A 13,584-nucleotide genomic window follows, 5' to 3' on the forward strand; every position below is an offset into this window, starting at 1 on the left:
TGCTCCCGTCCCGGTCCGATGTTAGACCATCCTGTGTTGGTCATCAGAACCGGGTCCAGGTTCTGAAATGCAGCAGGCTCCATTAAAGCTCTGGTTCCGACACGGTGAAAGAACCGCCTGGGGTTCTGATGGAGAACTCACAGAACTTCACTGAGGTCCGATCTGCTGGAGCCGCTCGCATCGCACCTGGTGATGACGATTAAGGGAGCGGTTCTTCTTCTTTTGCTCCGTCTTCCTAATTGGACCTGAACCGGTCTTTCAGAACCTGGTATTGCTGCAGAGGCTCAGACTAAAGCAGCAAAACTCTGGTGTCGGTTCTGGTGGTTCTGGTGTCCTTAAAGCTCACTCAGCTGCTATCATCGGGTCGGATTCTTGTCACCACTGAGCCGACCCGGTACCAACGGGGTTCTGGTGCCGCATATTCCTACTGGAAAGCCCAGCAGAACCGAGCCAGGCTGGTTGAAAGGGCATCAGAACCGGTCAGCAGAACCTGTGGCGGGTTTGGGTTCTGATGGGTGTTCGGTTCTGTTCCAGATCCGCCCGTCGTCCAGCAGCTCAGGAGAACCTACAAGTACTTCAAGGATTACCGACAGGTGAGCAGAACCGCCAGCCGGGTCTGGAACCAGGAGCAGCAGAAATGGCTGATTCCAGTTCCTTCAGACTGGATCAGAACCTTCCACCAGGGGACTGTTTCCCAGCAGAACCAGGTCCAGATGGTCAGGAGGTTCTGCGGGTTCCACATGGTTCTGTAAGGTTCTGCTTGCCGTCTGTCCTGCAGATGATCATCGAACCGACGAGTCCGAAGCTGCTTCCCGACCCGCTGAAGGAGCCGTACTACCAGCCGCCGTACACGCTGGTTCTGGAGCTGACCGACGTCCTGCTGCACCCGGAGTGGTCGGTGGGTCGCTGTCTGTCTGTCTGACCTTTGACCTGTGCTGCGGCTTGCGTCAGAGCCTCCGATCTCCCCCGGTTCTGCTGTGAACCGGGTCGGTCAGAACCTGTAACCTGATTGTTGTGCTGTGTGCCCAGCTGTCCACCGGGTGGCGCTTCAAGAAGCGACCCGGCATCGACTTCCTGTTCCAGCAGCTGGCGCCGCTCTATGAGATCGTCATCTTCACGGCCGAGACGGGCATGGTGAGCGACCCGAACACAGCGGGTCACACGGTGCGGTCCTGCAGGAACGGGTCAGAACCGGGCTCTGTTTGTGTTCTGACAGACGGCGTACCCTCTGATCGACAACATCGACCCGCAGGGCTTCGTCATGTACCGGCTCTTCAGGGACGCCACGCGCTACATGGAGGGCCACCATGTCAAGGTCAGCTTCCGGGTCCGGGTCCGATCCACTGCTTTTCTCCTCAGAACCTCAGAACATTTCTATGGCACCAGTAACCATGGCAGCGTTTTGGCTTCCTGCAAACCTGCAGCTGCCATGTTTGTTTACTGAGCTGTGCTGCGTTCGCAGGCGGTGGGAAGTTTCTGCTTTATCTGTGCTGTTTGTGTAAAACAACGATAATCAATATATTATTTGTTTTGAGTTGTTTTCTGATCAGGGAATTTTTAAATGGTTTATTTCCAGTCAGAAAGTTTTACCAGTTTTACCCGTGGGGCCCCCAGCGGGTCCTGGAGGCCTCCTGGTTTAACGCAGTGATGGCTCCTTGGAGGGACACTGACCTGCTGCTGCCCCCTGGGGGCCTCCGGGCTCAAATGACAACACAGTTAAAGGAAGAGCAGAACAGCGCCCTCCACAGACGACCGGGCGGGTTTCAGGTCCAGCAGGCCGGTTCTGACCCGTTTGTCTTGCAGGACGTGTCGTGTCTGAACCGGGCCAGCAGTAAGGTGATCGTGGTGGACTGTAAGCGCGAGGCGTTCCAGCTGCAGCCCTTCAACGGCCTGGCGCTCAGGAAGTGGGACGGAAACTCCGACGACCGGACGCTCTACGACCTCGCCAACTTCCTGAAGGGTGAGCAGTTCTGGTTCCGACCCGAGGCGGCTCTGGTTCTGGACCTGCCTCCGGTCAGAACTTAATTTAGTTCAAAATGTTTTTTCATCCAGAGCTGAATATGCTCAACATTTCTCCTCCAATCGTTTCTCTAATTTATGATGAGATTTTCTCACATTACGATTTTCTTTTCCAGTGATCAGAACATTGAAATGATCAATAAATAAACTGAACATCCAGACTGACCCGTTTAAAATCATTCAGAACCAGAACCAAACAAGAACTGGGTCCAGATTTAATTCCTTGTTTCCAGTTACTCAGATTTAATCGTTGGAGTTTCTGAAGCGTTTCAGCTCAGAACCGACCCGGTTCTGACCCGGTTCTGACCTGACCCGGTGTGTTCCCTGCAGCCATCGCTCTGAGCGGTGTGGACGACGTGCGCAGCGTTCTGGAGAACTACGCCCTGGAGGACGACCCCATCGAGGCCTTCAAGCGCCGCCAGGCCCAGCTGGCCCAGGTGGGACGGTTCTGGTTCTGACCCGGTTCTGTTGTGGTGCTGGTTCTGACCCGGTGTCGCCCCTGGCAGGAGGAGCAGCAGCGCCTGGCGGACCTGTCCCAGCAGAAGAAGCCGGCTCTCTCTCTGGGCTCCATCACGACCCGGTTCTGGCGCTCCAAGCAGCAGTGAGGCCCGCAGGCCACTCCCACCCACACCGCTCCACCAATCACAGCCCAAGGAGGTGAGGGGCGGGGCCCGGAGGGCGGGCTCTGGAGGCCCCGGCCCCCTTCCTCTCTGTGTGTCCTGATTGGACCCAGGTGAGTTTGGACCTGCTGGAGGTCGGCGGCTGAACCAGAACCAGCTCTGGTTCCCTCCTCCGCCTTGGACCGGACCTGGTATCGGTTTCCCCCCCGTCCTGCAGGGGGCGCAGTGACTCTGACAGTACAGAATAAATCGCTGATGTTTAGACGTGAGCAGCGGTTCTGGTGGACGTTGGACCGGACCGGAACCGCTGGAGGAGCTGCTGCTGCGGTTCCAAAGCTTTCTGTCGGCCTCATAAAGCTCTGAACACAACAAACATGTGGTGTGATTTTTCACCAGCAGGTGGAGCAGCTGAGCCTGGCAGGCCCGGTTCTGGGTTGGAACCGGACCTTCAGAACATCAGACCAATAAAAAGTTTAATAAACTCAGCCTTCTTCCTTCCACTCAACTTTCTCTGCCTGGACACAGCTGTGAGCGGCCAGCATCTCTCCACTCAGGTGGATCAGAACCAGAACTTTTCATTGGTCTGATGTAATATTCTGATATTTACTGGAATAAATCAGATTTTCAACCAGAATATTGATTATTAATTATTGATCAATAACCGTCCGCCCCGCGATTCTTCCATGAGTCATCAGAAGGTCTGGCAGAGGTGGCGTCATGCTGTGGGTTGGTTGGTTCTGTTGGACACCTGCTGGAGTTCTGGTCCAAATCCGACCCGGAACCGTGGATGAAGACGATGGCAGGAAGACATGAAACCTTTTAGTTTTGGATCAGAATTTTATCAGAACTTTTGTTTGTTTCCAGATTTCCTGCTTAAATGTAAAGATTTTTCACTCTTCAAGCCGGTTCTGTTGGGTCAGAACCTGGAATATTAACTTGGTGATAAATCAAAGTTCAGCTGGACGGGTCGCACTGACCAGAACTTCAACAGAATCTAAAACTAATGAATCAGAAGTAATGATGATGTTGATTGGACCTGCTGGTTCTGAGACCCGGTGTTTGAGTAGAGCTGGAAGACCGGGTCGGTTCTGGTCGGAACCAGACAGGTTATCAGAACCTTCTGCTGCTTTCTGATCAGGAGTTGGAATAAAAGTCGGTTCTGTTGGTTCTCAGCAGAATCTCCACTTTATGAATGTAATATGTTAACTGGTTCAGCGGTTCTGGACCGGTTCTGGTTCTATATCTGGCAGAAATGAATGCGTCTCCACTGGGCCGGCTCTGTAGTTTGGTTCGATTGGCCGAACCGGGCCAGACGCGGTTCTGTTTTAAACGGAAGCTGCTGGGTCAGAACCAGAACCGCGGCTGGGTTCGGCTCTGCACCAAACGGTGGGAGTCAGGAAGCCGCAGACGTTCCCAGCTTCACACCCCGCAGCCTCCTCCCGCAAACAGCTGCGCCAAACAAAAGCCGCAGTTAGCGCGAAGCCGAGAAGTGCGCGCGCCGCCGCGGGGAGCGTGAAAGGGACGCGGCGCGTGGCGGGAACAGGAGGTCAGCAGGTAGGTGTGAAGCCCCCACGCTGTTCACACACACACACACACACACACACACACAGACTGAGGAAGAGGAACTTTAGCGACACTTTATTCCAGGTTAAATGGATCAGAACCGGGTCCAAACAGCGCAGCTTGACTGAACCAGTTGGAACAAAACATTCCCTTTAAAACTTTACATTTGGTTAAATGTGATCAAAATAATCAATACGGATCAAATATGGTGATTATCAGTCAGGAGCAGCTCTGACCAGGCCTCGGTGCTTCAGCGGTTCTTCCCGTTTTAACCGCAGTTTGAATATTTTATTTTGAAAAATGTCAACCTGCGTTTCACTTTTCCAGTAAACTTTGTGTTGCAACATTTGAGCTACATGATGAAATATAACCCAATAAGCAAAAACATGACAGTGACAGAATAATGAGACAATGAAAAATTATAATCCAGACCATAATAATCAGTTACTAATAATCAAATCAGCTCCAGCCAGCTGGTTTCAGTCTGGATTTAAAGGAACTCAGGGTTTCTGCTGTTTTTCAGTTTTCTGGAAGTTTGTTCCAGATCTGTGGTGCATAGAAGCTGAAAGCTGCTTCTCCATGTTTGGTTCTGGTTCTGATACCGAACCAGAACCAGCAGGTTGATCCAGCAGCAGGTCTTTAATCCGTTCAGTGATTTATAAACTAGCAGCAGATTAAAGTCTCTAAGTGAAGGAATGTAGAACCGGGTGGTTGTAGATCCAGGTGGTGTAGAACCGGGTGGTGTAGAACCAGGTGGTGTAGAACCAGGTGGTTGTAGATCCAGGTGGTGTAGAACCGGGTGGTGTAGAACCACGTGGTGTAGAACCACGTGGTGTAGAACCAGGTGGTGTAGAACCAGGTGGTGTAGAACCAGGTGGTGTAGAACCGGGTGGTTGTAGATCCAGGTGGTGTAGAACCGGGTGGTTGTAGATCCAGGTGGTGTAGAACCAGGTGGTGTAGAACCGGGTGGTTGTAGAACCGGGTGGTGTAGAACCGGGTGGTTGTAGAACCGGGTGGTGTAGAACCGGGTGGTGTAGAACCGGGTGGTTGTAGAACCGGGTGGTGTAGAACCAGGTGGTGTAAAACCAGGTGGTGTAGAACCAGGTGGTTGTAGATCCAGGTGGTGTAGAACCGGGTGGTGTAGAACCACGTGGTGTAGAACCGGGTGGTGTAGAACCGGGTGGTGTAGAACCGGGTGGTTGTAGATCCAGGTGGTGTAGAACCAGGTGGTGTAGAACCAGGTGGTTGTAGATCCAGGTGGTGTAGAACCAGGTGGTGTAGAACCGGGTGGTGTAGAACCACGTGGTGTAGAACCAGGTGGTTGTAGATCCGGGTGGTGTAGAACCGGGTGGTGTAGAACCGGGTGGTGTAGAACCGGGTGGTGTAGAACCAGGTGGTGTAGAACCGGGTGGTGTAGAACCAGGTGGTGTAGAACCACGTGGTGTAGAACCAGGTGGTTGTAGATCCGGGTGGTGTAGAACCGGGTGGTGTAGAACCAGGTGGTGTAGAACCAGGTGGTTGTAGATCCGGGTGGTGTAGAACCGGGTGGTGTAGAACCAGGTGGTGTAGAACCAGGTGGTGTAGAACCAGGTGGTGTAGAACCGGGTGGTGTAGAACCACGTGGTGTAGAACCAGGTGGTTGTAGATCCGGGTGGTGTAGAACCAGGTGGTGTAGAACCGGGTGGTGTAGAACCAGGTGGTGTAGAACCAGGTGGTGTAGAACCGGGTGGTGTAGAACCGGGTGGTGTCTCTACCCTCCTGGTTCTAGTCAGGTCTCCAGCTGCAGCTTCTGGTCGTCAGTCTGACCTGCTGCAGGAATCAGAGCCACTAAATCCTGGATGAGTTTCTCTGGTCTCAGACTTTCGTCTCTGAATACTTTTGTTTTCTCAGAATCATAAAAGTGACTGATTGCGTTCTCTGTCCCGTCCCGGACAATTAGCACTTTGGTACATCTTTCCTTTTCCTGATGTTCACTTTGGGGCGTCGGTGAACTCGTCTCGCCTTCCCTCGAAGTCTGAATGTGTTAGTAGAGCTGCTATTGTCTGCGTCGTCATGGTAACTGATCTTATTTCCTGCTATAGCCTGAGCCAGTGGGAGCATATAGATATAGAACCAGGGGGGTCCTAGGATGGAGCCTTGGGGAACGCCACATGTGACCTCTGACCTCTTGATGAGAAGTTTCCTGTTGAAACAGAGAAATCCCAGTTCTTCATGTTGGACTGGAACCAGCTGAATTCTGGACCGGAGAGTCCGACCCAGCTCTCCAGTTGGTTCAGTGACATGATCAACACTGAGGTCCACCAGAACCAGAACCAGCTCTGTGGTTCTTCCATGTTGATGGTTAACAGTTTAAACTGAGGAACATTTTGGGCCCATCTTGATCCAGAACCAGAACTCTTGAGTCAGCAGAAGCCACACACGATTCTGTTTCTGGACCCAGTTCCTGGCAGTATGGTCCAAGGGAACCGGTTCTTTTCGGATCAGCAGTTAGTTTCGGTCCATCACGTCCTCTGCGTTTGCTTCACGCGCGCATGTCTGTTCAGGTGTCGGTTCCGGCGCCTCAGCAGACTTTCCCACGGTCTCCAGGGCAACCACCTTCTCCTTCCGGGCGGGCACGCGCCGCACGCTTCAGGTTCTCACCTCAACAAAACCTCCTCCCTGCGGGTCATTTGTGCGCAGTGATCAATAGTTTTCACACCCGCAGAAAGAAGGAGGTGAGAAAACGGGATGAAAGGACCAACAGCCAATCACAGAGCAGGACGTGAGCATTGTAACTTCTCCCATCAAAGCGCCGCTGAGGTTCGCAGCACGCGCTGAAAGCGTCACATCGATCCGCAGATGGCACGCGATCGAATATGCGCAAATGATCAGTCTGGCGGCGCGTGCGCGCTGCTCTATCTGTCCCCGGGGAGAGCTGCACGCGCCCTGCCGTCACTCATCATGATGGAGGCGCGTGCGTGTGAGCGCCTCGTGCCGTGGCACGCGCTGCTTTCTGAGGTAACAGATGGACAAGAAGTAGGTTTGTGAGCATGCGCACACGCTGGGCTTACCTGTCTGCGGTTCACCTGGCCCCACACACTCGGCGGTTCTGGTTTCAGCCCAGAAAGGTTCTGTTAGAACCAGAACCAGCTGCAGGTTCTGGACTGAATCTTAGTTCTACACAGTTCGGTCCATGTGAGAGCAGACAGAACCTCCTGACCTCAGAACCAGGTTCCGGTTCTGCATCCAGAGAGGAACGGCTACAGAACCAGAACCGGTCCACTCGGCGCTGACCACCAGAACCAGAACTCTGTTGTCAGTTCTGTTGGGTCGGCTGATCAGATGAGAGCTGCTTCCTGATTGGCTGCCTGGACAAGTTCGGTTCTGGAGCCATTCAGAACATCACGGGTCCAAACGGAACCACAGTCTTCAGAATTGTCTCTGTCTTTTGTTGAGTGTGAAGTGATTCAGAACCAGAAGGTTGATGACCTGGAAGCAGGTCGGGTTCTGGGTCGGTCCGGACCGAACCTGTAGAGCTGCTTTTATTTTAATAGCAGATGGTTTCCGATTGTTCAGGTTCGGCTCAGAACCCTCCTTCCTCTTTCTTCTTCTCTGAAATGTTCTGAACATCAGAACAGGAGATCCATCATGTCTGCTGGATCGGAACCGAACCCCCCCTCCTCCCCCTCCGGCTCCTCCTCCTGCCCCTTTATAAAGCGGAGTTGAGAGCGCAGCTGCCGCAGTCCAGAGTTCAAACAGCCGCACTTCAGTTTCTTTTCAGCGCAGAAAGTAGATTAGACCTGAAGACCGCTTCTTCTTCTTCTTCTTCTTCTTCTTCTTCTGGTACATTTTCTGCTTTTCCTTCTTCTTCTCTTCCCGCTGCGGTTCGGGTTTTGTTCCTCCGCAGTATTTTAGTTTTATTTTTGGCGCAGATCAGCGAGCATCGGACCGGCAACGCTCCAACATGTTGCGGTTGTTCCTGCTCCTGCTGGCGGTGCCGGTCCAGACGGTGAGTGGTTCCCACAGGTTCTGACGGGCCGGACCTGGAGTCCCGCTCCTTTACGCACAGAGACTGAAGTTTCCCTCACTGCCCCCCCCCCTCCAGGTTCTGTCCACCAAGGCCGTGTTCGAGCTGAAGGTCCAGACCTTCAGCAGCTCCCGCAGCATCTGCGACCAGAACCGGGACTGCCGCATCTTTTTCCGCATGTGCCTCAAACATTCGCAGAGCGTCATCAGCCCGGGGCCGCCGTGCACGTACGGGAACGCGAGCAGCGCCGCGCTCCCCGCGGACCCCGGTTCCATCTCCGGGAGCGCGCCCATGAAGGTGAACGTCTCCTTCAAGTGGCCGGTGAGTGACCGGAACCGGACCGGTTCCGATTAGGTGAACGGTTCTGTCTTAATCGAGAATAGAAATGATTTGAAAATGTTTCTAGAAAACTGTGAAAACGAGCCTTGTGACGTCAGCACGTCACTGACGGACTATTGATTATTGATGATTGTTTCGCCGCAGGGCTCCTTCTCGCTGATCCTGGAGGTTTGGACCGCAGACTCCTCAGGTGTAAAGTCCACAGGTAAACAAGCTGCGGCGGCTGCAGCGCCGCGGCCTGACCGCCAGGGGGCGACAGAAAACATGTTTACATCAATCAGCGTCACATCGTCCCACTGTCTACACTTTTATTTGGGCTTTGATCATTTTTTAAAGAAAGAAATGTTCTAATTATTAGGGTTTCAGATACAATGATCAAATAAATCATGCAGATTTATCTTCTGTTTTTATCGATTCTGAAAGTTTTTAGTAAGTTTTGGTTAAACTTTAATCTTCCCAGTTGGATTAGGAAAACATCTGGCCTGCAGATACAGCAGAGGATGCTGGGAAAGTTTTTCTTTGGAAAGCCGTTGTAGTTTCCCTGAGTTGAAGCAGTTGGAGGAGGCTGACCCCAGGTGATCGTGACTCTGCCATGTTTCTATCTGCTTGTTGCCCAGGCAACCAGCCGCGGCTGCTGAGCCGGGCATCCCGCCTCGGCAGCCAGGCGGTCGGGGAGGAGTGGTCGCAGCAGCTCCACCAGGGCGACCAGAGCGAGCTGAGCTTCTCCTACCGGGTGGTGTGCATGGAGAATTACCACGGCGACGACTGCTCCACCCTGTGCCGGCCGCGCACCGACGACTTCGGCCATTACCGCTGCGACGCCCAGGGCCAGCGTCGCTGCCTGGAGGGCTGGGAGGGAAACTACTGCACTGAGCGTGAGTTCATCTCCGACTCCTAGGAGAGCGGCGTGTCTTTAGCTTCAGCCGAGCTGCCATTTCCATGGCAACAGGTCATCAAACCATAGTCACTTCTGGTGAAAGATGCGCTGTCGTTTGCTGTGTGTGTGTGTGTGTGTGTGTGTGTGTGTGTGTGTGTGTGTGTGTAGGTGTGTGTGTGTGTGTGTAGGTGTGTTTGGCTCTGAGGTCTGTTGCTTTTTGGTTTGGGCTAAACAGTCGGCCCCTGACTGGCCCCTGACTGGCCTCGTCTGGCCCTCCACCCGCTCCTTTAACAGTGCCGTGTCCTGGAGGGTGAAAACAGAAACGTGCTGCTTTGTGGAGGGGCTGAGAGAGAGCCACAAAATTCATCCAATCAAAATACAGCAAGTTTACTGACTCGGCAATAAATCTGATCATAAAGATCAGAAACAAAATGGCTGTTGACCTATAAAAATAAAAAATGTTTCTGTTTGGTTGGACAAATTTTTACCATTTTTGACTCTCAGTCTGAACCAAACAGAATCACTTCAGCTCTGATAAATGATTCAAGGCTGGCAGAAGTATTCACACCCCTCAAGCTTTTCCATATTTTGTCTCAATAGAATCATAAACAGAAATATATTTAATTAGAGTTTAAAGCTGACAAACCAACAGGAAGTTGTTTACAATTTGATTCAACTTTTCCAGATTTGATCTTCTAGTGACTGAAAGTTTTGTCCATTCTTCTCCAAACAGCTGAAGTTCAGTCAGATTAGCGTTTGGGAACAGCAGTTTTCACATCTTACCACACATTCTAGATTGGGTTTAGTTCTGGACTTTGACTGGGCCATTCTACCATGTTTAGTTTTAACCCACTGTAGCCTGGCTTTGTGTTTAGGCTGCTTGTCCTGCTGGAAGCTGAAGCTCCGCCCCCGGTTAGTTGAAGCCCCGCCCCTGCTATTTGAAGCTCCGCCCCCGGGGCTCCAGCCTTTAGACTTCAGCAATGAGGGAAGAATATCTGCTCGTTATTTGCCTCCATCCATCTTCACATCAACTCTGACCGTCTTCCCTGCAGAAGAGAAGCATGATGCTTCCACCACCAGTGTGATGGTGTGTTCAGTCATGTCAGTGATAATTCTCACAGCATTTTGCATTTGGATCAAAAAGTTCAGTTTAGTTCTGATCTGACCAAAGCTCCTTCTTCCTCATATTTGCTGTGTCCAACATGGCTAACTACTAACAGCTAGTGGCTAACAGCTAGTGGCTAACAGCTAGTGGGACTTCTGATGGTTTCCTTTTCAATGCCTTTCTTCTTGCTGCTCTTCCACAAAGATCCGTGCAGTGATGACCAATAGTTGCCTGACAGTTGCCCTCATTGCTGTGGATCTCTTGGTCTCCATCTTGGCTGATTTCTGATCAAAGCTCTCCTTGTTCAGCCTGGAGATTCAGCTGGGCTTTGACTTGGCCGTGTCTTGGTTCCATTGGGCCAGACTCTGGGTTCTGATTGGACGGTGAGACGCTCAAAGCCTCAGCCTGCTGCAAACTCCCCGAGCGCTCTGCTGCTCCTCCATGATGCTGTTTGCTCCAGATCATCTTTAAACCTCTGGGGCATCACATGGCAGCTGGAATAATACTGGGATTAGATTAGATTAGATTAGATTAAATTACACACAGCTGGACTCAGCAAATCATTAGCAACCATCAGGCAACTTCTGAAGGCAACTGGTTGAACTCAGAGAAAAGGGGGCTGAATACATTTACACACCACACTTTTCAGTTTATTTGTAAACATTGTGTTGAATCAGGTTTCATTTTCTTTGAACTTCATAATTATATCCCACTTTATGTTTTTCTTTCACATGAAATTCCTACAGAGTTTCCCCCAGTGTATCATAAGCCTGGCGGCCCTCCATGTTTTGCTAGGCACCCCGCCAGGCAGTGTTGTGTTCAAGACCACCTAACCCGAGACCTAGACAAGACCAAGACTTTTAGGGTCCGAGACCAAGTCAAGACCAAGACCAGCGGCCCGTGCTACATGACACAATAAAATGTAAAATATGATCGAAATTGCTTCTCAAAATAATCTGAAAGATCCATATTCCCATAAAAACACCTAGATATTAAATACTTAATACATTTTACCAATATTAAATATTCCATTTCTGTGTTACAATGTGTGATGGTCTCGTGCCATCCCTAAAAACATAACACCCTGGACATTTGCCCATATTGCTCATATAAGAATCCACCACTGTTGCACCATTAAACATAGCAATTGAGGCAATGCCCTGACGGTAAATAACGCTCAACTATGAACACTGACCAAGGAGCAACAAGCAAGAAGTAACCAAACAGAAGGCGCTCATCGTGACTGTTTTCACTCTCTATCCCAGTACATGAAGCCAGGTAGTCTGACACCATGGCAGACATTACAGCTGCCACTTTGAACAAAAACAATCAAAGAGCAATGTGCATGCTCTGCGTGCTCTTTCGTTCTTGTGTTTTAGTTATTTGTTAATTTAAATATCAACGTACATAATTAAATAAAATAATGATGCAGTGTACACAGAGCATTACAAGAACAAAGAACGGGTGTTCTGTCAGGTCAGATCACGGTGTTCTGTCAGATCAGCATACGTTGTTAGATAGTCGTACGCTTAGCTCAGATATGCATACGCTGTCATTACCATATGATTTTATTTAATCAGCAACATAGAATCATGACGTAGATCATTATTAACAGTTATTAACAGTTGTATGGCATCCAGCTGCAGCCAGACCTGCTTTAAACACACTTTGAAACCATGACAACGCATGTATATCCATCTAGTTATCACATTATGTCATATTATAAACAATTTAATTACTTATTTTCGTCATAACTTGTTGTGTATACTGACAACTCCACTGACGGTCGGACTTCTTAAGGCGCATGCACTGGCATGGTACTCACAGCATGTATGCTATTCTGACAGCGTATGGCTATGTGATAGAACAACGGCTATATCTGTCAGACACGTCATTACCATAAGATTTCATTTAATCAACAACATAGAATCATGACGTAGATCATCATACACTTTGTTATTAACAGTTGTATGGCATCCTGACTTAGCGGTTAAGTGAGTTTTACACAGGCGTGTGTTGTAGCTGACTCCAGCTGCAGCCAGACCTGCTTTAAATACACTTTGAAACCATGACAACACATGTATATCTATATAGTTATCATTGAAAACAATTTAATGACTTATTTTTGTCATAACTTGCTGCGTATGGTGAACTGACAACTCCTCTGACGGTCGGATTTCTTAATGCATGTATGCTAACCTGACAGCATATGGCTATCTGATAGAACAACGGTTCTCAGTGACACTCCAGTCCTATCTAATAAGTAAAGAGCCGTGGAGAAGAATCGATTGTTTCTGAATGTCGCATCACTATATTGCAGACTTTTGGACATAGCGTTGTCCCATATATGCGACAACTCAGTCAACACCTCCGCACAATAATTCAGGCAGTGAGTGACTTTTTTTCATCACAAATAACGTGTCTCTGTATAGCTAGCTTTGTTAACATCACGTTAACGGAGCTTACCTTCTTTGAGCTACTTTTCTAAGTAACAAAAGAAGTTAGACGTTGTCCCCACCGTCTGTTAAAGCGAAGCGATGCTGAGTTAGCTGTGGCCATCGGATTTCTTATGATTTATGCAGCACTATTATTACTGGTGGTCAGACAAACATTTTCTGCCACTGAGAGGAAACCACTGCGCATGTCCTGGAGCGCCGCGCGCGAGTGAAAGGTGGGACTAACAGAAACACTTAGTTGCTTGGATTTTAATCAGTGCGTTTTGCATCCACTGAAAACAAAGATGTTAACAAATAAACTGGACAGTATGCTGCACGTTTAGTGATATTTTCACAGTTGCGGTCTCGACTGGTCTTGAAATAAAATGCCGAGTCCTCAGAGCCCGAGACCGAGACCATCAAAAAAGGGTCTTAAGACCGGTCTCGAGACCAAGACCAACTTCGAGTACCACAACACTGCCGCCAGGCTAAGCATCACGTGTTTTTACTGTTAGAAAAATTAATAATTTGAAAAAAAAAAGAATCTTTTTTTTTTTCAATAGATAAATCTTTAAGCCGGATTGAAAGTGTCTCTGTTCTGAGCGTTTCACTCACGGAGC

The 13,584-nt window shown here is 50.0% G+C and overlaps 2 protein-coding genes across 3 annotated transcripts in view; both read left to right on the top strand.

Annotated features, from left to right (window-relative positions):
- timm50 (translocase of inner mitochondrial membrane 50 homolog (S. cerevisiae)) overlaps nucleotides 1-3,273 on the top strand; it is a 10,067-nt gene extending 6,794 nt beyond the window's left edge. Inside the window, exons 5-11 of the mRNA XM_088011503.1 lie at nucleotides 535-593; nucleotides 779-898; nucleotides 1,030-1,134; nucleotides 1,217-1,315; nucleotides 1,804-1,960; nucleotides 2,350-2,456; nucleotides 2,526-3,273. Coding sequence (XP_087867629.1) covers nucleotides 535-593; nucleotides 779-898; nucleotides 1,030-1,134; nucleotides 1,217-1,315; nucleotides 1,804-1,960; nucleotides 2,350-2,456; nucleotides 2,526-2,624 — 746 coding nt within the window. The 3' untranslated portion in view covers nucleotides 2,625-3,273. The remainder of the gene's footprint in view (nucleotides 1-534; nucleotides 594-778; nucleotides 899-1,029; nucleotides 1,135-1,216; nucleotides 1,316-1,803; nucleotides 1,961-2,349; nucleotides 2,457-2,525) is intronic.
- A 4,403-nt stretch (nucleotides 3,274-7,676) lies between these two features.
- dlc (deltaC) overlaps nucleotides 7,677-13,584 on the top strand; it is a 282,002-nt gene continuing 276,094 nt past the window's right edge. For both annotated transcript variants that reach the window (XM_088011502.1, XM_088011501.1), the window contains exons 1-4: nucleotides 7,677-8,190; nucleotides 8,287-8,529; nucleotides 8,692-8,752; nucleotides 9,165-9,422. In XM_088011502.1, the coding sequence (XP_087867628.1) occupies nucleotides 8,146-8,190; nucleotides 8,287-8,529; nucleotides 8,692-8,752; nucleotides 9,165-9,422 (607 nt within the window). In that variant the 5' untranslated portion in view covers nucleotides 7,677-8,145. The remainder of the gene's footprint in view (nucleotides 8,191-8,286; nucleotides 8,530-8,691; nucleotides 8,753-9,164; nucleotides 9,423-13,584) is intronic.

This window comes from Poecilia mexicana, unplaced genomic scaffold (assembly GCF_051168715.1).
Source record: "Poecilia mexicana isolate PSO_F unplaced genomic scaffold, ASM5116871v1 scaffold_13, whole genome shotgun sequence".
In the NCBI taxonomy this organism is placed as follows: Eukaryota; Metazoa; Chordata; class Actinopteri; order Cyprinodontiformes; family Poeciliidae; genus Poecilia; species Poecilia mexicana.